General features: G+C 34.6%; 5 protein-coding genes across 12 annotated transcripts; 4 read left to right on the plus strand and 1 right to left on the minus strand.

Moving 5' to 3' along the window:
- The first annotated feature begins 21 nt into the window (after window positions 1–21).
- LOC124307409 (E3 ubiquitin-protein ligase ZNRF2) lies at window positions 22–2,529 on the plus strand. 2 transcript variants are annotated; one of them, XR_006908802.1, is made up of 5 exons: window positions 22–781; window positions 1,301–1,396; window positions 1,472–1,577; window positions 1,682–2,295; window positions 2,392–2,529. XR_006908802.1 is itself a non-coding variant. In XM_046769062.1 (4 exons), exons 1-4 carry the CDS (start codon window positions 451–453, stop codon window positions 1,737–1,739), a joined length of 591 nt encoding a protein of 196 aa, XP_046625018.1. In that variant the 5' UTR covers window positions 22–450; the 3' UTR covers window positions 1,740–2,529. The 2 variants fall into 2 exon arrangements, 1 of the variants encoding a protein (XP_046625018.1); XM_046769062.1 differs by having other exon boundaries at window positions 1,682–2,529.
- Window positions 2,530–2,729: 200 nt separating this feature from the next.
- On the plus strand, window positions 2,730–5,762 carry LOC124307420 (diphosphoinositol polyphosphate phosphohydrolase 1). The gene is made up of 3 exons (XM_046769068.1): window positions 2,730–3,457; window positions 3,938–4,093; window positions 5,028–5,762. Exons 1-3 carry the CDS (start codon window positions 3,359–3,361, stop codon window positions 5,313–5,315), a joined length of 543 nt encoding a protein of 180 aa, XP_046625024.1. The 5' UTR covers window positions 2,730–3,358; the 3' UTR covers window positions 5,316–5,762.
- Window positions 5,763–7,005: 1,243 nt separating this feature from the next.
- LOC124307172 (protein zyg-11 homolog B-like) lies at window positions 7,006–17,261 on the plus strand. Of its 4 annotated transcripts, XR_006908756.1 has the most exons (11): window positions 7,006–7,141; window positions 7,590–7,791; window positions 8,511–8,742; window positions 8,868–9,062; window positions 9,333–9,730; window positions 10,487–10,632; window positions 11,010–11,398; window positions 11,538–11,907; window positions 12,034–12,373; window positions 12,486–12,695; window positions 12,791–17,261. XR_006908756.1 is itself a non-coding variant. In XM_046768613.1 (10 exons), the coding sequence occupies exons 2-10, from the start codon at window positions 7,662–7,664 to the stop codon at window positions 12,626–12,628; spliced, it is 2,343 nt and encodes a 780-aa protein (XP_046624569.1). In that variant the 5' UTR covers window positions 7,006–7,141; window positions 7,590–7,661; the 3' UTR covers window positions 12,629–17,261. The 4 variants fall into 4 exon arrangements, 3 of the variants coding, with proteins under 3 accessions (XP_046624569.1, XP_046624589.1, XP_046624580.1); XM_046768613.1 differs by having other exon boundaries at window positions 12,486–17,261; XM_046768633.1 differs by having other exon boundaries at window positions 9,333–9,724; window positions 12,486–17,261.
- On the minus strand, window positions 14,845–19,730 carry LOC124307349 (UV excision repair protein RAD23 homolog B). Its single transcript, XM_046768931.1, has 6 exons — window positions 19,524–19,730; window positions 19,341–19,413; window positions 18,972–19,131; window positions 18,266–18,436; window positions 17,857–18,176; window positions 14,845–17,554 (listed from the first exon to the last, which is right to left on the minus strand). Exons 1-6 carry the CDS (start codon window positions 19,587–19,589, stop codon window positions 17,247–17,249), a joined length of 1,098 nt encoding a protein of 365 aa, XP_046624887.1. The 5' UTR covers window positions 19,590–19,730; the 3' UTR covers window positions 14,845–17,246.
- A 59-nt stretch (window positions 19,731–19,789) lies between these two features.
- On the plus strand, window positions 19,790–25,016 carry LOC124307353 (cell cycle control protein 50A). 4 transcript variants are annotated; one of them, XM_046768957.1, is made up of 5 exons: window positions 19,790–19,928; window positions 20,077–20,267; window positions 20,715–21,545; window positions 22,012–22,177; window positions 24,024–25,016. In XM_046768957.1, exons 2-5 carry the CDS (start codon window positions 20,216–20,218, stop codon window positions 24,067–24,069), a joined length of 1,095 nt encoding a protein of 364 aa, XP_046624913.1. In that variant the 5' UTR covers window positions 19,790–19,928; window positions 20,077–20,215; the 3' UTR covers window positions 24,070–25,016. The 4 variants fall into 4 exon arrangements, 3 of the variants coding, with proteins under 3 accessions (XP_046624913.1, XP_046624923.1, XP_046624903.1); XR_006908784.1 differs by lacking the exon at window positions 19,790–19,928 and adding an exon at window positions 23,658–23,725 and having other exon boundaries at window positions 19,961–20,267; XM_046768967.1 differs by lacking the exon at window positions 19,790–19,928 and adding an exon at window positions 22,683–22,738 and having other exon boundaries at window positions 19,961–20,267.
- The last annotated feature ends 180 nt before the right edge of the window (window positions 25,017–25,196 follow it).

The following is a 25,196-nucleotide window of genomic DNA, read 5'->3' on the forward strand; positions in this document are numbered from 1 at the left end:
TTCGGTCCTCTCTGTCTTTTGACTTTCTGGTAAGTTTATCGCAAGATGTCGGGGGATGTTTTGCGCGACGAGCCGCTACTATGCTCTCGGTCGAAATGACTTGCTTATCGTGGCGAGATGTTGTAAAATCCCGTCTTAAATTTAGTTCAAAAGTATTTTAAACATCAGACAAGTGTTGTTTAGTGTTATCTAAATATTATCCAGTGAGTATCGTGTTTGTAAAGTCACGAAGTAAAAACCAGTACACAAAGGATCTCGTGCAGTGATTGGTCTGGCAGGTTCTACGTCTCATTGATAAACTTTTGTCTCTTTATCTATTAATTTTACTACGTTGATTATACTACTGCGGAATTTCTTCAAGCCGGCAAAGTCTTAGAAAAACGCTAAAATACTCCCCCGAACCAAATTTCTCACGATTCCAACGAAAACGCGTTTCAAAGCCGATAAAGAATGGGTGCAAAAGCCAGCACAGTCGCACAGTCTGGGAATGGGCAATCCTCGGGAGCCAACGAAATGCAGGGGTTCTCAATACTCCGTTCGTTGCCCGGGGTCATACAGCAGAGTCAATCACAGGCGTCGCGGGGCGACAGCAGACAAAGGGCCAGGTCGTTGAGTTCAGTACCAGATTTAACCTCCGGGGAACAAGGGATGGCCTCCTCGGTTGGCGTGAGCGTCGGCCAGGCGCTGGGGATTCCGCAGCTCGACTCCGACGATACGGACGACGACAGCGGTCGGGTTTACGCCGCTCATAGTCTACCCTCTCACATTTGGTCCCTAAACGGTTAGTGAGAGTAATACGGATTCGTATGTGGCGTGGTGTGACGGGTCTCCGTGAATACCTTGAGTAAACTCACCTTCTATTTACATACGCAGTCATTTACGCAACAGCTTCTGTCGGTTGGCCAAAGTGAGGTTATAGACGTCATCGTGACACCAGACTTTACGCACGGGGCGCGCTTTGTTTTGGCGCGTGTTGTCGAGGTGGTTGGCCTGGTAACCGTATAATCAATGACAGCTCGTGAAGGCTAACGTAAATTTTTGAATTCTAAAGAAACGTCAGTCTCCCTTGGTCCATCACCTTCAAAATTTTCAAGTCCATTTGAGAAAAAAAAATCCTTTAGTAATGGGTTAGGTTAGGATTAATATGGGAATAACCGTGAGCTCGTGTTTAAACGAGACTGAGACTGAGGTAGTTCCTGTAAACCGGGTTAGAAGGGTGTTTTACGGTATACTAGCTGGTTTCAAAAATTCAGGGGACGTATCGTGAAGACTTGACCTAATAGATTGTCTTTTCCTCAAGGTTTAAAGTGTCCTGTATGCTCCAAGTTCATCCTTCCCGATGATATAGAGTGCCACCTGGTCATGTGCCTAACCAAACCTCGCCTAAACTACAATGGTGAGTATTATTTAAAAAAAATAATAAAATATTGCACATGATCATGAATCTTAATTTGTTTTTCAACTTTTGCAGAGGACGTTTTGGCAGATCAAAAAGGTGAATGTGTTATTTGCCTGGAGGAGTTACAGCCTGGAGATGTAATCGCCCGTTTGCCTTGCCTATGCATATATCATAAAAAGTATGTTTGTTTATTGGGTTGTTTAAGGTACAAGTAGCAGTAGTGAGGAGAGTCTTTGACGAGTGCTAATAATAACACTTGGCATTTGATTTTGTTCACCGCAGCTGCATCGACAGATGGTTTCAAGTGAATCGCAGCTGTCCCGAACATCCCGGTGACTGATTCGCACTGGTGAAGTTTCGAGGTAAAAAATCATTGGAACAATTTGTGTCCCATGGGACACTTGCCAAAGGGATGAAGTAGAGATGTTGCAAACGAAGAATTGAACAGGAAGAAATTATAAATAAATAAATAATGAATTTAAAAAAAACTAGTCAAGGTGACCGCTAGTCCGCAATGGTGGTTCGTGTATGGTGAATGGTGAATGGTGAATGGTGATCGGTCGACTTAAGAAAGCGCAATTGAATTGAACATAAGGACAAAATAATTGAATTCTTAGTTGGTTATTGATAGACTAAAGGGACTTATAAATCGCCATAAGATTCAACGATACAATGCTATTACCTATACGTATCTATAATTAATCGATTATTACTCTATTGCTTATTACCCATTGTACCATATTTATAAATTTTACTTAGTTTTATCTCTTGAAATCTATTTGAATTTAAGTAAAGCGTTCTTTGGAGAAGGCCGTGCAGTGGCAGGGGTAATAGAGGGAAAGGGGAGCAAGACGACGATTAAAGGGAGGGAGACACGACCTATATACATATAACAGGTGAGATCTACCTTGTATGAATAAGTTGAAATCTGCTTTTAATGATTTTTATTAATGTAAGATGATAAATGTATTGTTTTTTTGTTGTTTGTTGAGGGATGTGCACTAGAAAGGATATTTTTGATACTTTCATAAAGGGAAGAAGGAACAGGATGTATAGAATTTTAAAAAGCAGAGGACTTATCTTAACAATGTTGACGCTATAGCAAAAATGTAATAAAGGGTCTGAATCAACCTTCCTCATTGAAATCGATATACAATTACATCTGCAGGATAGGCTTGTATTTTTACTAAAGTAACGTAAATAAGATTGTTGATGTTATGATCAGTAAAGGAAAAAAAAAAGGAATTTACATTCACAATTCAACGGAATTTATTTCACGGTCAAGTAATGTTACAACATGTATTCAACATTACGTCACTAAGCCCAAGGTCGTATTGTATTCACAATATATCGTGCGTGCGGACACGATATTAGAACGTGGCGATACGAAGTCAACGTACGAAGATGGACAGGGGCGAAACGAATACAAGGTGATCGGCCTACCGCGAACTGAAAGCAATGAAGCTTATACCCGAATTTGCTAATAAAATAGTTTCGACGCTGCAAATTAATAAAACGCCCGGACGCATTTCTTACGGATCATTCAATGGATATTTGGACATCACCATGAGCCACGTGATTCGAGGTCATCCGCGGTCGTGGTCAGCTTGGCCAACTTTTTAGTATCAAAAATGAAAGTAACTACTCTCTAGCTTTCAAATCTTTGAGGTTAGAACGAAACGAGTCCCTACATCGAGAGACGTCGGTGAGATACGAAACTGCGGCTTATCCGCAATTAGTACGCACATTTATTAACATCCAAGCATATCAACAGCTAGGAAATTAATCCCAGTGATTATAATTAACTCAATGAAAGTGAATCAGAAGTGATTTTTCATCGATAATGTTAGTTTCGCATATTCCGATGAGAGCAATGCGGGTGTACGGTATGGCCGATCTGGCCGTTTGACAAATATTTTCTATAATTTATGGGGTGTTTTGGTGGGTTTACGGGATAAAATGGTGAAGGAAAAACCAAATTCCATCCGTATATACGATTCGGAGGGCTACAGGCGGCGGGCTGCTTGTATCTGCGTGAGGAATGACCTCGAGGAAGAGGTAGGCCATCAAGCTCTGCTTTTACATATTATTATTAGCCGCATCTCCGTCCCCTTTACTTAACGCGCATTATACAAGTATTCCTTGCTCATTAGGACCAAAAATATTTATAGCGACAAAAATTCGATACGTGTCTACGATTATTTCCTATTACGTAAATTTTGCTTTAAAGAAAAAGAGCATCACTCACCACCCTACAATGTACTAAACCTTGTTATCAAACCGTTTGAAGATTGCACACATCTATTTCCGTCTCGCATGAGACTTGTGTACAATGTATTATTACCCCGGACTCTGTAATTCTGCGCAATCTTCTAATTGTCATGATTTTCCTCCGTTGAATATATTTATTGTAATATATGCCTCCGAAGATTTGATATTCAGTTTCTTCTATTTCGGTATCTACCGATACTAATTTATTTTTCAACAAATGGGAAATGGACTATCGCATATGTTATGGGCCCGGATTGTGGTGTGCAGGTACTCTTGGTAACGTCGAGCCGAAGGCCTGATAATTGGATAGTGCCAGGAGGAGGAGTAGAGCCCGAAGAAGAACCAGCTGTTACGGCGCTACGAGAAGTTAGAGAAGAAGCTGGTGTGCTGGGACACTTGGGCAGGTGCCTTGGTATTTTTGAGGTGATTCATATTTGTTTATCCAACAATTGTTCAGTAGCAAGTTGTTCCTCAAATTATTTCGGTACTAAATTTCACTCATTTACAAGAATTTCAAAAACATTCAATCATGGTAACATGCACCACCTAATTACCGTATGATAATAAGAAATTACTCACAGTCAAATGTTGTGAATAAATTCACTGCTTTCGAAATGAACACTTAAAATCAATTGCTTCAGTAAACGAAATTGTATTTGGAATTGGATTTTTGTGAATAGTATTAAGTTTATAAGAACATTTAATGATTCAGTAGAAAATTGATCAGTATTTTCAGAATGAGGCTGCATTTTTTCCTCTCGTCCAATTTAAAGCTGTGTATTCCAAACTTACCAGAGGTTTGCAGGCTCTTTTTAGATAAATAAATGCGTACATCGCACCAACAATCTAGCAGTTAAAAAATGTTTGTAATCCGTTGGTTGTAATCAATCATCTAATGTTCCACATATCTGTTGAAAGCATGTGGAAATAGTTCTCTGTCCATATTACCTTTTCTTATCTCACAGTCGAATATGACACATTTGTACGATACGAGAAAACTATGTAATTAAGTATAAATGCAAGTCAGCATCAGTAAAAGCGTTAAAAAAATAAAAGTTGGAAACTTGCATTTTGCTTATTGAACCAAGTGATTGGATACCTGATGACTCACCTTATTTTAAATAGGTTTGACAAATATTACACTGAGTCATATTTGGTATGTGAGCCAACCAATCAAATTGTCTTTAAAACAGAATATTCTTTTCAAACGCACCGTCCTATTCTTACAATCTGATTAGAGAAAACGAAATTAAGCGTGTATAAAACCAACCGAAAAGTTGTTAATTTTGTTCAATCGTATATATGTGTGTGTATATATGTACATATGTAGATATACATATTGGCATATTGTTGACAGAACGTGGAACATAAGCATAGAACGCAGGTGTGGGTCATGCGAGTCACCGAAGAATTGCCAGAGTGGGAAGATTCAAGAGCTATTGGTCGAAAGCGAAAATGGTTCTCAATCTCCGAAGCCCTAGTCCAGCTAGCTCAACACAAACCTGTTCAACGATCTTACCTGCATTGCCTACATAATACCAATCCTCACTGCAACAACACCAATTCTCCAAATCATCAACATACCGCCTCTATACAACTGATGAACAACTCAACCACCAATCCTCATATTAACAAGCACAGCTAATACCAATTACGACCCATCCATCCAAAACCCAAATTTCATTCAATTTGCTATTACCGTATCAAACCTCTACCAGAACAATAATTATTATTATTACCTACTGTGTTTTATACATTAACCTATGATAATTACTTGATACTATTATTAACTAATATAGATTGTTGATAAACTGTTCCGCAAAGGAATCACATTCATTTTCCAATTATTCTCATTATTTTTTTAATATTATTTTCTCAGCTTAAACCATTAAAAAACAGCTATTGTATAATGTGGTCGTAATTGGTAGATGGTGACTACTGTAAAGTCAAAACCAATGTAGAGCAATTCGTTTTTCCAAAAAATTGGAATGGACTGAGTAAATATTTTTTAACTCTGGTTTCGTTGTATAAGATCGTTTAGTCTCGACTTGTACAAGCTGTGGTAAAGATTTGAAATAAATGATTATAGCAATTAGACAGAGTAAGTAGTTAGTTTTAAATATTGAATCATGGATACTTAATTAATTTTGAATTATAAAATTATTTTTAGCCTTTAGGTAGCGCTAAAATTACATACAAATTAGTACGAAGTTTTGTAACTGATCATTGTTACCTCTACTTATTCCAGGAATTACTAACCCAATGTTTTACTTGTTAGCTGTAGGTATCTTGGTTGTATAAGCACGTGCATTCATATACATTTGATATTTCGTTACAATGAAATTTAATTTTATATTTATATATTATAATTTGCCGTTTCTCACGACAAAAAATACTACAGTTTCACCCGAGATATCACCATAGGCCACCAGTCAACTCTCGATCGAAGCATTTGTATTTCGTTGTTGAAATAAGTTTTAAACAAAATATCAGTGGTCACCGTCAGTTGATCAAAGTTAGCAGAGACTTTTCACAAAAATCTGCGGACTGATTATGTATTCAAAAATCCCTGAGTTCTTACAATTAAATGGTAAAAGGAAGTCAGTTTTAGAAGAAGACGGTCCTGCACCTTCATCCTTGTGGAATTAATAATTCTAAATACAGTCGTATTCAAACGACCAAAAAATCATCCCGTCATTATTTATCATTCAATTGCGAAGAAGGAAATCGTAAATTGTAATCGCAACAGTCATGGCCACTCGCCAGCTTGAAACAACAAGTTTATAATTAGCATGCGTGAAAAAAATAGCGCCTAGCTGCTGAACGATTTATTTATGCATGTACGTGAATTACCTTCGATTAAAAATTCAAAAGGAATATAAGAAAAACGTTACTTCTCGTGGCCTAGAGATTATTCGGTTCATTCCTTTCTCTGTGTTTCATTTGCAAAAGCCGTGTAATATCAGACGTATTCGCCACGCCTTCGCGCAACTATAGACTATCAATAGTTTCGAAATGTGACCAACTATTATTATTATATGTCGTAACATCGGTTGTACATAAATATACGATAGTACCATGGGCTCTTTCTGACTCTGTGTCAAATTATGTCTTGTTTTTGAACGTCGAATTGCAAAATCATTCTATATCGTCTCATACTGTACGTGACGTATGTTTGTACACTTGATACTACAGTATATATAAATTTTTATTATTACGAAAAGTGTCAAGAAACTAGACCTAAGATCGTAACTGCATTCCGTCAGTTTGCGAAAGTGTGATTGAGGAGGCATAATTTGTGAATAATTAAAATGCGTTGCTTGGAAAAGTGTGATGATCAATTTAAAATACAGATATGTACGACTTGTACACGAACACACGTATGAGCGAAGTCGTTCATGTTTTCTGTGTCGCATCTGACAATTTGACAGTTCTAGCTCGATAGTATTAAACATGGCCGTTCGTGCAGAGGTGAGTGTTGCCGTGTATTATATTTATTCAAGTAATTTTGTGTAATTGGAGCATGTACGTAAGTTTAAAGTAAGTCTGAAAGCCTAATTGATATCATGAAATTGAGTAAGATATGTTTGAGAAAAGTAACATCGAACCAACAGAGGTGTATCTATGTTTACGGAGAGTTGACGATGTGTCTGTATGCGTAGATTTCGGAGGGCAGAGAAAGTGTGTGATTATAGTTTTAGGGCTCAGATTATACAATTACTACGTGTTATCTTCGTTGTGAAACATTTAAATTTTAGACATATGTAGAGCCTCCAATATTTTTAGTTCAAAAGTAAGGTTAAGTCGAAGGGTATAATGGCTATGTAATACCGTGTGATCCGTGTGATGTGGTTCAGTAATTGTGAATATTAAATATCTCCGAGAAGTGATCATATCATGTGTTTATCGCATGTTTTAGAAATTACTGTAATATAACACTATTGAGGTCTAAAGGAAGTGTTATTGAGAGATATTTCAATAAAGGACAATTATGTTCGAGTCTCCGAGAAGCCTTCAGGAGGTTTGTGTAGACTTTATTTGCGACAATGTATTAGTATTGTGCGAGGTCCATCCTGGCGACAGTGGGCTTCCTGTCAGTACACTACCACCTGCTGCCATTGGTAAGTATTCTTTTAACTTTTTTCAAATTCGCTAATCTTTCTGTTTGTATTAGAAAAAAATTACAAAATAATTTTTTATATTATTAATTCCAATTTTTTAACCATTTATTAAATACTGACGCATATCAGTGAACGTCGACTAACAATCAAAGTAAACTGGTTATTCCACTCACTTATTGGATTGAAAAACAATTTTAATACAAATATTTGATCATAGGTCAATTTAAACAAATGTTTTCAAAAAGATATACGTCAGACAGGGCTTATGAGACCCATATGGACTCTTATTTGATAATATGCTCCATTTTTACATTTGATACTAAAGCGATATGTTGGAGTTAAATGAATCGTACATGATCCGCAGAAGACAAAATTATCGACGTACCTTGTCTTGGGTTAACTGCATTCAATGTATAAAACGAGAAATATCACGAGACTATGTCTACAATGTCTTGAACATATATAACTGTATAATAATTACATTTAGAAACATAAAATGATTTCAATGCACTATTGCAATCAGCTATGATTTAAAATGGGTTATGTATTCTCAAGAAAAACATTATATATTTGAATGCTGAAAACTATAGAATGAAATAAATAGTAAAACATGTTAAAAAAAATAGAAAGTAATATGGAAATGTAAAAATTATCATACCTGTACAAATTTGATATCGATCGAACATGTTATAAATCAATAATATAAAAAATCATTTCAGATGAGCAAATGAGCACAGGAGATGGTCGCACAACAGTATCAAGTGTATCGACAGTCACTAATCTCTCATCTCTGAACTTATCAGCTGGTTCAGCAACCAGACTAAGTTTTAAGGATCCAGATGCATTTTTACCTGCTGAAATATCTGATCAACTCTTATCCAGCTTATGCGAACGAAAAGCATTATCTGATCTGACTATTACTTTATTCGATTCAAAAACGACCAGATTACGGTAAGCATACGTGATGGGTAATACGATTCAAATTATCTGTAGTATATTGAAATTGCCAGGAACATGTTTCTAATGTGAAAATGTTTCTAATGCATTTTGTTCTATTAGATTTTATTTCATTTCAGCCATGTAAGACTAAAAGATGCATCGAGCCTTTCTATAAAAGGCTTAAAAGTTTTAAGTCAACATAAGGTTGTGGATTTGGAAATAGATGGACTTAAGATTAATGTCAACGATTTGATTGGCTGCCTGGGAGAATGGAGTTTGCAAAATCTAAGATCCTTAAGTGTGGCAAAGGGTAGCTTTATGGATTGTGCTAGGTAACTTATTATCTGATTTGTGGTTTTGTTTGCAGCAACATAGAATTAGAAGTGATGAAGCAGAATTTAAAACTTTGTCACTAAAATAAATGTTCAATAACGCACAAATTCAGTATATTCACATCCAACTTTCAAAATTCGCGAGATTTGTTGCAGATTTAATACACATGATTCTGACTACAATGAGACATTATTTTTTGGATCATCTATGCTAGAAAAATATTTGCTTAAAACATTTTTGTAATATCGCATGTGATTGATATTTTTTAGGTCTTGTGTAGTCGCGGCATTGACTAAACTTCGAGCATTACAAACTCTCAATGTTTCTGGAACTGAGTTTAATAATCATGGTCTCGAGATTGTTGTCGAAGACCTACAGCTCTTAGAAAATTTAGACATTTCTTGTACACGAGTAGACGATATAACACCATTGAAAAAGTGTAAGGACCGATTGAAGTCATTGAAAATGTACAATTTAAAAGTGAGCAGTTGTGGAAACCTGATACCCGTATTATTGGAGCTGAAGAAATTGATAAATTTGGATATATCTGACGAACGAGATGCCTTTCCACTTGAAATGTTTGTTCCAGTTAGATCTAAAATATCGGATCTCTTGAAAGCCAGTTTCTGTATGCCGTATCTAGCTAGTCTAGATATCTCAGGTAGAAGTAAATACCACCTTCAATCACTATATTCTGCTAATTTTCGGAGGCCTGTTTCTCGTTGACACTTTTCGATTCAAAACTTATATCAATGTCAGTACATCCAACTTCCAGAATCCTACAAATGTAATAGCAGTGTGGTATATTCAAGATCGTTTTCATTTTTATGTTGAATTCAGCAGATAAATTGTCATATCCTTCTTATTACTTGGAACCTCCGTTTGTCGAACAATAACATTAATAGATATTATTAACAGTTAGTATCGACGTCTTGACTGGATAATTATTTTTCTTGCCAATTGTTCTAATAACTGTTCTACATCTTACGTATACCAAACTTTTCTAAACTGCTTGAATTGTCAATACTTGATTCCCCATTGGTTTACTGCCCAACAATGCACTATATCCACACAATATGTGTATGATGAAGTACTAAACTATACAAAGAAGGTTTACAAGCATTAGCGAATTTAGCATATCGTCTCAAGTTTTTTCTTGATCTTGTGAGATTATTACTGTTATATGCATGAATTGATTAATAGTAATGCTAGTTACCTGTTTGGATACTTGCAAATTCAGCTGTGTCCACAAAAGCGCAGGCCTCTATTATTAGATCGATATAACAGCTGCTAACAATTCAAGAAAAATGATGAAACATTTGATTAATTTCAGTTTTTTAAAGAGTTCACTTATCAACATTACTTTTTTATGAAAATGAAAAACAAATTGCTGACATTTTAATTATATTGGTTTGTATTACAGGAAAGGATGAAATACACAGAAAAGATTTGAGAACGTTTATTAAATATCACCCACATTTAAGATTTTTAGGCCTTGTTCATACAGATGCTTGTTATGATGACACTCTTATTAATCCCATTAATAAAAGTTACAGACGAAGTCTTGTGGTGAGTAACAATTGTAACAACAATATATACAAACTATTGCATCTGGTTATTGTACTCTTAATTACCAATCAGCAAGTGACAGAAAAAAAAATAATTATCTGCTGTTGCAAAAAAAAATTGTACTCAATTTCTCAGTCCTGTCATGTTATATGTATTGTAAATTTCGTATCCCTTAACCCAATATACTCTTATCATTGTAGAAACTTGAAAAGGTGACATTTCAAAAAATCTGCAGCAATTTATCATATGAATTACAAATTGAACCAATGTAATTGAACGTGAATGAAATGGCTCTATCTTTTGAAAATTTTAACTTGTTATTTACTCTAATATAATTTTATCCAATTAATAATAATTGTAACATATATCATTCATAGGTGAGTGGGACCGCATCAGAGTCACAAATTTTAGAATCACTGAGACGATACTGGTGCCGCCCAATTTATGTGCAAAAATGCCTTTATAATTTATTCCGTTTAACGCCAAACTTTAGTGAGGCAAGAGTTGACGTTATAAAATTAGTTATACCTGGAATGAAGGCTCATCCCCAACAGTTTGGTGTACAAATGGCTGCAACAGCATGTCTCTACAATCTTACAAAAGGAGACCTAGCGAATAAAATCCATCCATCGATATTAAAACAAATTGTTGATTTAACATTGACAGCCATGGAATCGTTTCCAAATCATTACCAACTACAGAAAAATACGTTACTTACGCTGTGCAGTGATAGGATATTGCAGGATGTTACTTTTGACAAATATAGGTAGGCTTGAAGCAACGTATAAAATATGATAAGGCGATACAGGCAATTTATTATTCAATGCAATCTGTAACCTTAATGTGTGAAAGTAAATATTCTTTAGATTATAGGAACTATTCTAATTGTAAAATATATGCAATAGGTGTGCAAGACTTGTGATGAATTGTCTGTCAGCATTTGATGATCCTTCAATGAATCGAATGTCAGTTGCAATATGCTCCATTTTGGCAGCTAAAATTTCCACCGATGAAACATCAATGCTGGGGGCACAACCGCAGTACATGTCTAAACTATTAGCCATGATCCGGTCTAAAGTTCAAACAAAATCTGTGGACATTACCATGAAGTTTACGTTGAGCGCCCTTTGGAATTTAACTGATGAAAGTGCAACGACATGCGCTGTATTTCTCGAAGAAGGTGGCATGGCTCTATTTCTTGAAGTACTGAAAAGTTTCCAAGGAGAGTCTAGTGTCGAAACAAAGGTTTTGGGCTTGCTGAATAACATAGCAGAGGTAAGCAATAGATTGGGTTGAGAAGAATTTTTTTGACTAATAAATTCATACAATTAGTTAGTCGATTGTTTTAAAATTTAATTGTTATCGGCTAGTATTAATGTTTCAACTATTTATTACATATAGGTACCTCATCTCAGGCAATGGCTAATGCAACCTTCTTTTATAACGATGCTCTCGTCACTTTTGGATTCCGAACAGATTGATGTATCCTATTTTGCGGCAGGAATTGCTGCACATCTGTTGAGTGATGGACCATGTGTATGGGCTTCGGTACCGTCTTTACCACCTAGGTCTCAATTATTGGATCAGTTAGCTAAAGCAGTGACCAATTGGCAAACACCTCAGAGTGAAATGGTTGCATATCGAAGTTTTCAGCCATTCTTTCCTCTTTTGCGATGCGCCGATGCACATCCTGTGCAATTATGGGCTGTATGGGCAATACATCATGTATGCACTAAGAATCGTAAGTTCCATTCCTTGGATATACATTTTTTTTGCTATGAGTTGCAGTATCTAATAGCACTAAGATCGCTATTGCAAGAATTCCAATAGGCAATATTTATTATCAATTGTAGCCAAACGGTATTGTGGAATGCTGTCGAGGGAAGGTGGTGGTGCCATACTAGCATTGCTCGCAAAGGAGAAGAGCGATGACACTCAGCCTATCGTGCGTACCTTGTGCCTCTCCGTGCTTGAAGCATTGGCCACTCACTGTTGACCATTTACAATTTGACAAACGAGTACCATATACCTGGTATACTAGTCAATTTTATCCCTCTGTTGAGGCAAGCTTAAATTTCAATAATATACATGGAAAAACGCAGCGCAATTGCATTTTTGAATGAAAAATTGAATCAAAAATTTCTACTCGCATACATAGGTGGTATCGTTGATGGAGAAAAAAGAGGCTGTGAAGGAGTATGTGTGGTCTGCGCTGCGGAAGCAGCCATCTCGGATCAAACGAGAAATATAATATATAGATCATATGCACTTAGTGCATTAAAGATACGGATTTGCAAATGATATTTAAAATCCTGTAAATTGGCAAATTTGGACAAAAATTATTTGAGCATACTATTGATATGTTGGCAGAGAATAAGTAATGCTTGCTAAAAATAACGTCGAGCAGCCCTGTTTCACAAAATAAGATGATAAACGTTGATTGTTTCTTAGATTTTTAGTATCTCTTACCTATTTTTTAAACTTCCAATACGGTGTGAACGGCTAGTTTTATCACATGTAACTCAATTTAAATTATTTTCATAAAGTTTTAACAACATAGTTTTATTATTTGATTTGTGAGTATTATTACCCGCTTTGACTGTATCTTCGGTCAATGCTATCTGCAAGACATTAAGAAATTTGTTACATGGTAGCCGGTTTTTTTTATCGGAAATTTACTTGCTGTGAAATTTTATAAAGAAAATGTAAATCTGAAGAAATATGTAAATTTGTCTACTGGTTTTTTACAAATCTCTCGACATCTTTTGTGCTACAATTGTAGAGCATATTTCTATCTTGAGTGGTTCTTTTTTTTTTTTTTTTTAGTCACTTTCATTCGGTCACGAAGAAATATCTTAATTCGAACTGATTGCAAGGAAAACGTAGTATTATTACACTTACTGTTCATACCGTTTGTAGAAAAGATTTGTCCAATGGTTTGGATTTTAAAATACCTGTTCGCAAATATCTATAATGGATAGGAAATTGCTGTTGTTTCTTGAAACAGATTTGTGTGTCTGTTAATAACAATACTTAATTAATAATGACAAGTTTATTGCATCTTATTGATAGAAGATAGCGCAAACTAGTGTTTTGCCATTTTGAATTTTCGAGGTAATCCTTATCAAGATTTTAAGTTAGCATCGGAAAACTTTAAGTAGGACTTATTCTGTTTTTTCATGTGCAGTATCTCAGTATATCTGTTATGAACTAATACACCAAATCTTGTAAGTAGGAATTTTCATTTCGTCACTCGACGAGTCTTTTTTGATTCGATTTTTCTGTATTTGTTAAAAATATTGTCAATAGGCAGCTATAAATAGAGATATGCATGTAAACGTTAAAAATAGATAAATTTGGAAATATTCAGTATGCATATCTCCTTATTGAAGTAAAATAATTGTTAAAAATAGTGTCAGCAATATTTAAGATGAAAGTGAAAACATTTGAGAAGAAAAGATTGATTACAATATCCGGAGAGTTCCGTCAGAACTTTTTGTCTTACATGACAAAAAGTGCAAAGCACAAATATTTCGTTCATTGGAAATATATTGCTCTATTACGTCTCGATTGTCATGTTATAAATTTTGTTGGCTATTAAATATAGAAAAATGTCTTTCTATAACTCCAAATGTACATTATGTGTATAGTATATTCTGCCATTATACATAAAAAAAAGAAATATTAGTTATATCGAAGTATTTTACTTCATAGTTATCCCAATGAAATGGTACCTACAGTAAATTATATTTATTGTTAAACAATTGATTATATAGCTTGTTGATTGTATGACTATAGAGATAACGCTTAGTTACATGTAGTTTTTGCAAACCATAAAGGTATTTTACAGAAAAATGAGTTTATGTCACACAAAAATTGCCCACGATATCTTTCACAGAATTGTTTTCTACTCATCTTTGTTAGATTTGCTTTGTCCTTTTGAATTGAAAATTAAAATGACTGCCTATTTTTATATCTGATTGATACCTATTCATCAATTTTTCTGACATAAATATTATTCAAACGAACAGGTAATTATTTAATAGTGACGGTTAGTTATTTTTACTTCAATACGGTTTCATGTATTTTTCTTGTTTCAACTTCTAATGTGTTGTTAGTTTTGTTATGCTTCATGTGCCAGAACAACTAATCAATTCAAATATTTGGAACAATTTACAATACGAATACTACCAGGTATTTTTCAGATTGGTAAACTGTTCATGCATTCAGTCCAACCGCACAGAACCATTTTACACTATCTAATATTCAAAAACCTCAATGTGAATCAAACTAACACAAAATAAATTCTGGAATTATTCAAAATACTCATATTTCGAATCTTCGATATTGCAGATTATTTGGAACACATTCAGCAAGTTTTGGCAATGTTAGACTTTCGTAAAATATGGAAAACAAAGGGTTGAATCAGGTAAATTTGAAACTCAATTATTTCCTGGTTTTATAATAATTTGCTCATCAGTCTTATCACGCACACTGCCAGTAAATACGCCTTTCATGTGTAATATCAAATAATAATAAAATAAATAACTGCTTCATAATTTTCTAGAAGTATTAGGCACAGAATTGTTCATCTAATTTCCGTCCAATGCACTGCTCTTGCTAAGTTTCAATTTCTGCAGGAATTGAGAGCGTGTCTTATGTTTATACTTGTTAGACGTGTTACGTAAACTATTAATAATGAAATTAATAAAAATAAACAACGGTATGTGGATGAAAGTATATAAAGCACCAAACGTTTTTGAAAATCTTAACATATTTATTTATGCTATGTAAGTATTACAAGGTGTTTTGGGTGTGTCATAACAGAAGTATTCTTATCATTATCATAAATCAACTGCCATAATTTTTATGAAGTTGGAGAAAGTATAATTTTTTTTGTAAGACAGTAATAATACGTACAAAACGATGAAGGTAAACGTGTAAAGTCAAGAAACTGCAGCCAATTGTCAACGTTTACGCACAATCCTGTACTGTATTTTTATCAAAAAAACAAATTTGTAGTCCAATTTCTTTTCCATCCGCCCCATCATTATACCAAGACTTGCCGTAAAAAGGTCTCATAACTTCAGATTAAAAATTTATTCGCAATTATTGTTTGGCCAATTGCAATGCAATATGCGGACCATTTAATTTAATTAATAATTTTATTTTCATTTAAGCAAATGAGGCATCTCCAACTAATTTAGTAACCTTGTGATTTCTTTGTAGGCAATAGTTTAGTTGGTGTTGTGATTTTGTATGAAGAAAGTATTGCGTACTGTAATGGCTGCTAGTTGGTATTCATTTTTGAACCTTACATTTCAAAAAAGCTCCACTTCTTTCTCGTGAGTCTATACATGTGTGTATTTGCATATATGTATGTCTATGAATATAGACACACACACCATATATTTTTATCGGGTTTTTCCTATACAAAAATGCAATTTCACCATCTCTTGGTATGAAAACTTAATTTTGTGACCGTCACAGAGTAACTTGACTTTAGAGACAACGGTGTATAAGAAGTTTTAAGAGAAATACCATAAGTGAAAAAATTTGTGGCCAAAGTGGATATTCGAATTTACAATTTCAGCTCAGTTTCTCCCTAGTAACATCTTATCACATTGTAGCGAATTATATTACCCATCCGTATTTAAGCCCACTAAGGTGTTCGACGATTCTGTGCCGATGCTTCGACAAGCTTCGTTGGACGATGAAAGTTTTGTGCGCAGGTATATTGCTACATCTCTAAGAAAATGCCCAATTGTATTATGGCGTCAATTGTATCTACAAATTAAAGGAGTATATTGAACTTTGTGCAACAGTTTGGCTAACTTTTTTATTAAACAAGATTAAACAAATTCTAGTTATCTTAAATTGTCACTCTTATCATCCGTCCTCGAAAAATGTTATTACTACATTTTTGGTTCGCAATTTATAGTATACAAAGCAAAAGAATTTCTATCGTTTGACTATGCATAAATAAAATTCAATTCTTTGACTGTAAATAACATTATACGAGAAAATTAAGTCTCGAATTACGAATTTTCTCTTTGTATTATTAAATTTAATCTGGACTGTTAGCTTTAGGAATTTGTTAGTTTTGGCTCTGTTATTAATATTCGTTTTTCAGAAGTGTTATGTATTATTATACAACCGATAATATAGACGTATCACATCAACGTCTATTTTAAGGTGTATTATCTTATAAATTTTTAAAAGTTGTATTGCATTGTACACATAAAATATTATAACAGAGCCACCGAACTAACTAGTGAAAAAAGTAACTACTAAAAACATTTTCAATTTTTTTTCTTCTAAAGTAATAAAAGACTCAATATCGGTATGTAAGATTACTACTTGAAATGTTACTTTTCAAAATAAGAAATTTACATAATATACTTCCCTTATCTCTAGATGAAAGAGAAATATATTTATCAAAGGACGTTACATGAGAATGGCTCTTTTGTCTGCAACATCCAGAGAATTGTTAGCAACAAAGCCATTCATGGATTAGATGCATGATGAGATTAATTGACAACATAGCCATTGTGTTGATTCTTGTCTCTAGCATCTGTTAACTCTGTGACACACAGTCCCCTAAGTATGGGTTCTCAATCATCGAGATTTTGCGACAGCAGAAAGTTAGCCGCTAGGTTTTCATTTTTTTCACATGCAAAATAAGCCTGAACAACAAGATGTTCAGGGAATCCCAGTGCCTTCAGCCTTTCGATTGCTTCTTTGTCTTGTGGCGTCACCTGAATCACTCCAGCTCCAAGACTCGCACCTGCACCTGCGCCCACACCTGCCCCAGCACCAGCACCAATACCAGCAACGGCACCCGTACCACCTGTAAGTCCTCCTTGGGCCACCGCAGCCGCTGCTGCTGGCGTTCCTTGAACTGTTCCGCCGGTAGCACCAACTATTCAAATAAAAAACATCGACTAAATTTCTATGTGTTCAAAATATAATTTCGATCTGCATAGTTTAGATAAGCAGGTACATGAAAGCTACCAATAACGCACAACGAAAATAACTACAAATGATCACTTCTGCGAGACTGAATCTGCCACTCCTTAGTTGATTTTGAGATTTTTAAAGTTTTTTGTATGGGATGAACCAAGTGATTGTATGCAAGAACGTCAACAAAACTCTACTTTTTCAATGCTCAAGGTTAATTTTCCACCTTGATGGAAATAGAAATGACATAAGATTCAAAAGTACCAGGTTCGTTGAGCATGCGAACAAAGGCTTCTTGATTCTGTGAAATCAATTGCAGTAGGGCTGGATTGGTCTGTCCAATCTGTTGCAGTACAGTATTTAGTAATTGCGGATTTTGTTGAATCACTTGGCGCATTTGCTGAAACTGTGGTTGGGTGCGTAAGAATGCCAAGGGATCCTGAGCCTGGTCCTGGGCTTCAGGAGGGTCTTCAGGTGGGTCCTCAAACAGCTGAGCTGGAATACCAGTGAGTAAATATTCTACTGCTCTGTCAGGATTGTTGAAACTTGCCCTTAATGCTTGTTCAACCTGCTCTCGATCGTACCTGAACAATTTAAAATAAATCTGTGAGTTGTTTTTTTCACATTAGTTATATTTAAATGAAACTTGATTCCATATGTAGCTCCTACTGACCCCATATCCATAATATTATTGACCATTGTATTATATTCTTCTCCCATCAACAAAGCACTTTCTGCCTGAGCTCCAGTAGGTGCCACTGCTGCAGGTGGGTCAAGCACAACTGGTGGTGGTCGGGGACGAACATCTTCTGCAGCCGTAGGAGTCGTAGTCAAGGTTGCTGGGCTAAACGTGTAAACGTGTATTGGTCAATTTCTATTCGACAAATTGTTAACTTACACATGTTAGTTAATCCTACACAGAATGAGTGGTTTTGAATTTTGTGCTGCACTTACTTGAACAATCGGAAACATTTAATTCAGTTAACTCAAATTTGAAAAGGGCGTTTCTTATAAGTCATAAAAAAAAGGTCCAAACAATCCTGTTATTTTGAGTAAGCCGAATGCATTACATACTGATTTTTATATTTATATATGAATTAAATACTGATAAATTGCTCAACAGAATTTTACCAATTAAATTATATTTTTCGCATGCTCTTTGAGTGTGTTGTCTCCTTTTCCCGTTACTCTCCAACTCCCAAACATCGACAAATGAAGAATAATTTTAATCATAATGCAGAATTATCACACGTAGTATTACCCAATGTAAATATATGAAAAAATGATTAGAGAAAGTATTCTTTCATCAGAAAATATCTGTTGGAATGCTATGATTTACAAAATGTTTCCTATGTTTAAATTAGCACAGGCAATCATACCTAGCTGCTGTGTGTTCTTTGTTATTGTCACCATCAGCATGCTGTTCCTCACTAGTGCTTGGACCAGCGCCAGCCTTAGGTTTCGTTACCATAACCACGATAAACTTTTTTTCGTCAATATTATAGGTAGTTAAAGGCTGCTCGTCGGTCAATATTTTTCCTGCACACATAAGAAATGCATTTGGAATATTGCAGCATCAGTAACAGTTTATGTTCCAAAATAAAAATTTTAAAATAGCAATACAAAGATTTGGTGAGTCACGTATCGGAGGTTGCCAGAATATGGTAAAGTATGTATGTACAGACAATAAAAGCATGATGACATTAAGAATTGAAAAAAGATAGGTTATGGCAGAGAAATTGGCTTACCCGCGTATATGAGTTTTTGATGCTGAGCCGGAAAACCCTTCTGAACTTCGATCTTGTCTTTCAATTCTTTAACCTGAATAAGCAATAAGAACAAGTAACATTTTCATTAGCAACTAAGAGTTTTAGAATAGAAACCGAAAAAAAAAAGACATTTTCGGCCACTTTAATGCAGTTTTTACTCACCGTTTTCGAGGGGTCAATCTCGACGGTAAACGTCTGTTGTTGAAGATTTTTAAGCGTAATAATCATTTTGGATCGTCAGCAGACACGCTTACGTTAATTACTACTACTTAAGGCAAAGTATCCTGTGTATCTCACGAAATAAAATTATGTTTTGATAGATATTTTCGCGCTGATGATTCGGCACTCGGAGCTCGTGAGCGCCATGAACCTTTTTCAACGACGTGATCCAAAGCGAATGAAAAGAGGAAATCGTGACCCGCTCGGCTCTCGTTGAACGCGCGCGTCTAGCGAGGGCTGTGAGAGTAAAAATATTTCATTCATCACTTTAATTTTCTTTTTTATATCAAGTTCTGCCAATACTATCAGGAGTCCGTATTAAGTCATAAAACTCATCTTGAGATACAGGTACAACGCTTCAACTGCCTGCTGGTTGACAGAGAAATTATCACCGTTCCCTGGCAAACATCCTAATTACAAATACCTCACATTAGATGTATTAAGAAAGGTAAATGGTACTTTAAAAATTCCTTGAATAAATTGCTGTGTTGACTAGTTCTCCGCACACACCTTGAGGTCAGTGATTGCGGCCTACGAACCTTACACAAACCGAGTGGATAAACATCAATCGCAAATGGCGGTAGTGAGGTCGTGAGAATTGTCAAAGTCTGAAAAAAATTAACGATTCTAAAGAAATGACGACCTTGACGGACCCCTCCGTCTTGCCAAAGACTAAAAAACCATCCGGTGAGTAAGATGTTGTATTTTTAAACCTGTTCGGGCAAACGTAAGATCAATATTGTCGAAGAATTTACTTGACATGACGCAGTAATCTGTCATTACATAATTCTCATGACACATTATTGATTTTATACATGAAATGTCCGTTGGTTTACTGTGTCCCTAACTCACTCTTATCATACTGCAAAAAATGATCCCCGTAATCTATATATTCACTATAGTACTACGTATTAGTAGTTGACTTCATACATTCATTGATTCGCAACATAACCTTACATTGCTCTTCATGTCATAATGCGTACACACGTGCTTTTTACACTGAACTGTAATAATACTGAAAGGTGTGCTGACGCTGACAACACGAGCCGAGGGAGACATTCGCCAGATACGGCAAAACCATTCATTAAATTTATTGCAAAATGAAATGACTCAAAATTTTTTTCTGGTTTTCAGATAGTGCATTCAAACAGCAACGGCTCCCTGCGTGGCAACCAATTCTTACAGCTGGAACAGTTCTTCCAACATTCTTTGTAATAGGAATAGCTTTCATACCAGTTGGCATAGGATTACTTTATTTTTCGGAGGAGGTCAAGGAACATTCCATCGATTACACTAATTGCATTTCCAATAGTTCAGCTTCTGGTAACGAAACAAAATGTGCCGACATAATTGCTTTGAATTCCTCAGCTGTGTGCTATTGTGAAATTAACTTCACATTGACAAACGAATTTGGTGGTAACGTTTATATGTACTATGGCCTGACCAATTTTTATCAGAATCATAGACGATATGTTAAATCTCGTGATGATAACCAGCTATTGGGCCAGTTAAGTCAGACACCATCCAGCGACTGTAAACCTTTTGCTTATTCTTACGTAAATAACACTGAAATGCCTATAGCCCCTTGTGGAGCAATAGCAAATTCGTTGTTCAGTGACGAGTTGACTCTTTGGTCCCATGTGCACCAGAATTTTGTTCCATTATTGAATTATGGCATAGCTTGGCCTTCTGATAAATCCATCAAGTTCGCAAATCCTAAAGGTTATGATACTTTGGAAGACGCTTTCAAGGACTATGCAAAACCAAAAAATTGGTCCAAAGCTATTTATGAATTGGATACAAAAAATGTTAGCAACAACGGATTTCAAAATGAAGACCTAATTGTCTGGATGAGAACGGCAGCCCTTCCTAGTTTCAGGAAACTGTATCGCAGAATTGATCACTCTCAAGACAGTTTCAAGGGAGGATTAGTTCGTGGAAATTACAGCCTCATCGTTAAATACTGTAAGTAATGATAATAATTCAATAGCAGGACTAATACTCCGATACTCATCACCGCTATTGGTACTATTTTCTATCCTATCACATGGTCTGTAAAGAATCATTTACAAAGTGGTAATTCGATAGACCTGCTGAAAATAATATCAAGTACATAACAGGTTATGGCCACTCTGAATGCGTAATTTTATTGATATATAGTTGATATATATATGAATAGATTGATCCAGTGTTTCAAAAACGTTTTCACATTTATCATAAATAATTCATTTTATTTATTTTACTTACATTAAATTTCAATTTTTTTTTCATCAAACCAATTGTTCAATCTCAAAAGAAACATTGAAAACTCATATATTTTGTTAAAATAACTTATATTCATTAATTGCTGGATATTTTTGTAAAAACTAATTAATAGGCAATTAGGATGGTAGATTTATTTCTAAACATTCCATCTTACTCTTTATTTCAGCATATCCTGTAGCAGCATTTGAAGGTACCAAACGGATGATATTAAGTACCACCTCACTTTTAGGGGGTAAAAACCCTTTCCTTGGCATTGCCTATATCGTAGTAGGCTGCGTCTGTTTGATATTGGGAATTGCCTTGTTGATTATTCATATTAAATGCTCTAAGAGGTGAGTAATTTTCCTACTTTATTTTTTTAATAATTTTATTCCAACTATGTTTATTTACTGACTGTACATACTAGTGATCTGAGAGTAATTTTAAAAGAAAAGTGTCAACATTGAAATAATTTATGGATAATATGTATTCACTTTGACGACAAATAAATTTACCTGTCTCGGATTTGTATTGCTATCTGTTATAAGAAATTGTACAAAATTAGAGAACAACTCTATCATATTGCGAGGAACATTTGTTGTCATATGCTTTCTTACATTACAATGTGACACTCAGCTTTGCGATTGAATCTCCAGTTCATAATTGGAACCCAATTTGATCTAATAGTAACTGCTTTATAAATTTTTTTTGTATAAATTTCTGAAAAAAGATGCGAGATTTTAGTTAAATTTTTGAATTGGACACAAAATTTTTAGACAACAGATTTACATACATGCAATATAAAGTCAAAAGTACACACGATTAATTACTGTAATATTACGTGTGTATGTTGCGCAGCAAACTAATGTAAGAGCGGCTCCCAGAATCATGGTTAGGGCTTCCCAATTATTGTTGTAAGTGTTTTTTGTCTTAAGTCTCCCAAGTTTCTTCAGGAAATACTTAACAACCAAGGCCCATGAGTTTAAACATTGCTTTCTTAAACACTCAACACAAGCAAAAATTTTTTTACACATTTTACTATAGGTACATTTTACTTTCATCAAAAAATTATTTTGTTTTGCGATGTAATATAATAGTTTGAATTCACGTATTTAGTGTGCAACGAGTCATTGTTTGGTGTAACTTAGATATTTTCTATCTCAGCCTTAAAAAAAAAACTGATGAGCCGGCTTGTTGACTTGCATTAAATTTTCAGAAAATGTGGGATTTTTTTATAATCCTGATGCCATGCTTGCATCGAAAATTTTCATGGTTACAGTTCCTTCTTGAACGGAATAAATCGCGATTCTTTGTCTTGCAAACTAACTGATCACAGGAGTCAAATATTTAAAATTTCTGAACTGGTATTGCACAAGACGAATTATAAGTAATCCTTTGAAATTAGGTTGTGGGAATTAACAAATATCAGTATCATTTTAAAATTTGTTCAAGTAGAACAAGGTTCTATGGCCCTAGCGTGCATTGTGAATCCTTGCATCTTTTAAGCTTGAATGATTTTTTGTATCAATTTCAAGCATGTAAAAGCATGAGTTACCATGTAAAGTTATCTGTATGTCCGCACCACCATTAAATGGTCCAAGTTTTTCTAAGAAAGATGAATGTTTAGTAAATCATAGGAACTTTAGGATTCATTGAAAGTTGAAAATACTGTAGCAAGTGTTACCAGATAATATTAAGCGTTTCGATAAAGTTATTCCAAAATGAAAAATTTTGACTCAATATCAATCTCCAGAATTGAAATCACACAATCAAAAGCTATCAGTGTATAACGAAAATTGTATAGAAAGGTGTTGTCAAAAATAGCAAAAATAGTTTCAGTTGAATGCCTAGCGTACATGGATGCTTCCAGTAACTAAATTCCATATTGAGGAAACTTACTGGTAATACAGTTTGAAATACATAATACACGTATGTAATAGTATATATGTACATATATTACAGCCAATATACCTGTACATATGCTTCATACATTCCGTTTCAATTTCTTAGTGTTGTCAAGATTTGAAATTAAATATGTGTTTCGTGGGTCAAAGGGAAATTCTTATTTTGCAGGTACATTCTGTAATATCATACATAGCATATATTTGTTTGCCTGTGATTGTACTTCCAGCATCTGCTTGTTAACCAAACTGATGACATGTTTTACAACAACGTAAACTTTATACGTATATTTTTCAGTACAAACCAGATGATCAACGTTAACCAGAACACACCGTACCAATGAAGCACCCGTCGCATGTTGGTAGTTACTTGAATTTACCAATTTCAGCATTTATGTAATCGTTGACTAAATATTCATCACTGTTAGACTATACAAAGGTATTGCTGATTACATCATATGATTAATCAGTGATACTGGAAAAACAGTGTTTTGTTTGCCTATAATATTCATTCATTTAATATTAAATGCTTTTCAAGTTAAATAGTTTTAGATTAGCTTGAAATCACTTAAGTATTAAACAATCTCTTAGAAATTCACAGATAACAAAAAATAATGTATTGTAATATTTTGCAACATATTTGTTATTAGCTCATTTTTAACTTAATTCGGAACAGTCACAATTGTTTGCTCATATCCTCTTTTTTATTCTTGTAACTGTTGCCAATTTGTTTTTTGTATATAACACATATAGTATATTTTAAATCATCAACTCCGCAAAACCTGACCTGAATCAATTGTTTCAAAGAATTTGAAATATAAATGTATGTCTGGAATAAACAAAAGGATTGCAACACTAAGATTTAAAATATATGAATCAATTAAATATAGTGATATTTGGGCTTTGCTTTATACTTCTAATCAAACACAAGCAAAATGTGTGATGATAGTTCCTGATAAACTCAGAATGAAAGTAATATTAAAAACTGATTCAAGATTATAATCAATTTTGAAACTACCAAATATTCCAACAGGTGTGACTTTATGGTATTATCGACGTGCCTCTGCATGTGATAATTTTAGGTAACTAGTTATAAATATGTATTTATATAATTTAATTCTTGATGACTAGTCTATATAATTTCATAACATATTCATATTATTGGAAGAGCACAAATTTACAATATTGAATTTATTATTACGCATTTAAATATTTTATCTAATGTTACATAGAATAAGTAAATAATATGATGCTTGAGTAACAGTGTAATAAACCATTTATGACATAGCAATACAGTGTCACCATTTACATACCCTCCTTTAATAGTTGCACGCGTAATCTAGCAGCAAGAGTCTAGCAGAATGCTAACGTATTAGATACTCAATGAAGTATTTCACAAGTACCGACATAACCTCAAAATCTGAGACCCTCTAATACGTTGAAAAGATAGTTCTTCACTGTACGAAGGTTC

This window comes from Neodiprion virginianus, chromosome 1, assembly GCF_021901495.1.
Source record: "Neodiprion virginianus isolate iyNeoVirg1 chromosome 1, iyNeoVirg1.1, whole genome shotgun sequence".
NCBI classification, from domain to species: Eukaryota; Metazoa; Arthropoda; class Insecta; order Hymenoptera; family Diprionidae; genus Neodiprion; species Neodiprion virginianus.

Coding starts and splice junctions, on each gene's coding strand:
- LOC124307409 (XM_046769062.1), top strand. CDS start 451: ATGGGTGCAAAAGCCAGCACAGTCGCACAGTCTGGGAATGGGCAATCC. Junction 782..1,300: donor TCACATTTGGTCCCTAAACG/GTTAGTGAGAGT, acceptor CTTTTCCTCAAG/GTTTAAAGTGTCCTGTATGC. Junction 1,578..1,681: donor CTATGCATATATCATAAAAA/GTATGTTTGTTT, acceptor TGTTCACCGCAG/CTGCATCGACAGATGGTTTC.
- LOC124307420 (XM_046769068.1), top strand. CDS start 3,359: ATGGTGAAGGAAAAACCAAATTCCATCCGTATATACGATTCGGAGGGC. Junction 3,458..3,937: donor GGAATGACCTCGAGGAAGAG/GTAGGCCATCAA, acceptor TGTGGTGTGCAG/GTACTCTTGGTAACGTCGAG. Junction 4,094..5,027: donor GGTGCCTTGGTATTTTTGAG/GTGATTCATATT, acceptor TATTGTTGACAG/AACGTGGAACATAAGCATAG.
- LOC124307172 (XM_046768613.1), top strand. CDS start 7,662: ATGTTCGAGTCTCCGAGAAGCCTTCAGGAGGTTTGTGTAGACTTTATT. Junction 11,399..11,537: donor GTTACTTTTGACAAATATAG/GTAGGCTTGAAG, acceptor TATATGCAATAG/GTGTGCAAGACTTGTGATGA. Junction 11,908..12,033: donor TGCTGAATAACATAGCAGAG/GTAAGCAATAGA, acceptor TATTACATATAG/GTACCTCATCTCAGGCAATG.
- LOC124307349 (XM_046768931.1), bottom strand. CDS start 19,589: ATGATTATTACGCTTAAAAATCTTCAACAACAGACGTTTACCGTCGAG. Junction 19,414..19,523: donor AGATTGACCCCTCGAAAACG/GTGAGTAAAAAC, acceptor TTGCTTATTCAG/GTTAAAGAATTGAAAGACAA. Junction 17,555..17,856: donor TCGCATGCTCAACGAACCTG/GTACTTTTGAAT, acceptor TTATTTGAATAG/TTGGTGCTACCGGCGGAACA.
- LOC124307353 (XM_046768957.1), top strand. CDS start 20,216: ATGACGACCTTGACGGACCCCTCCGTCTTGCCAAAGACTAAAAAACCA. Junction 20,268..20,714: donor AAAGACTAAAAAACCATCCG/GTGAGTAAGATG, acceptor TCTGGTTTTCAG/ATAGTGCATTCAAACAGCAA. Junction 22,178..24,023: donor CATATTAAATGCTCTAAGAG/GTGAGTAATTTT, acceptor TATATTTTTCAG/TACAAACCAGATGATCAACG.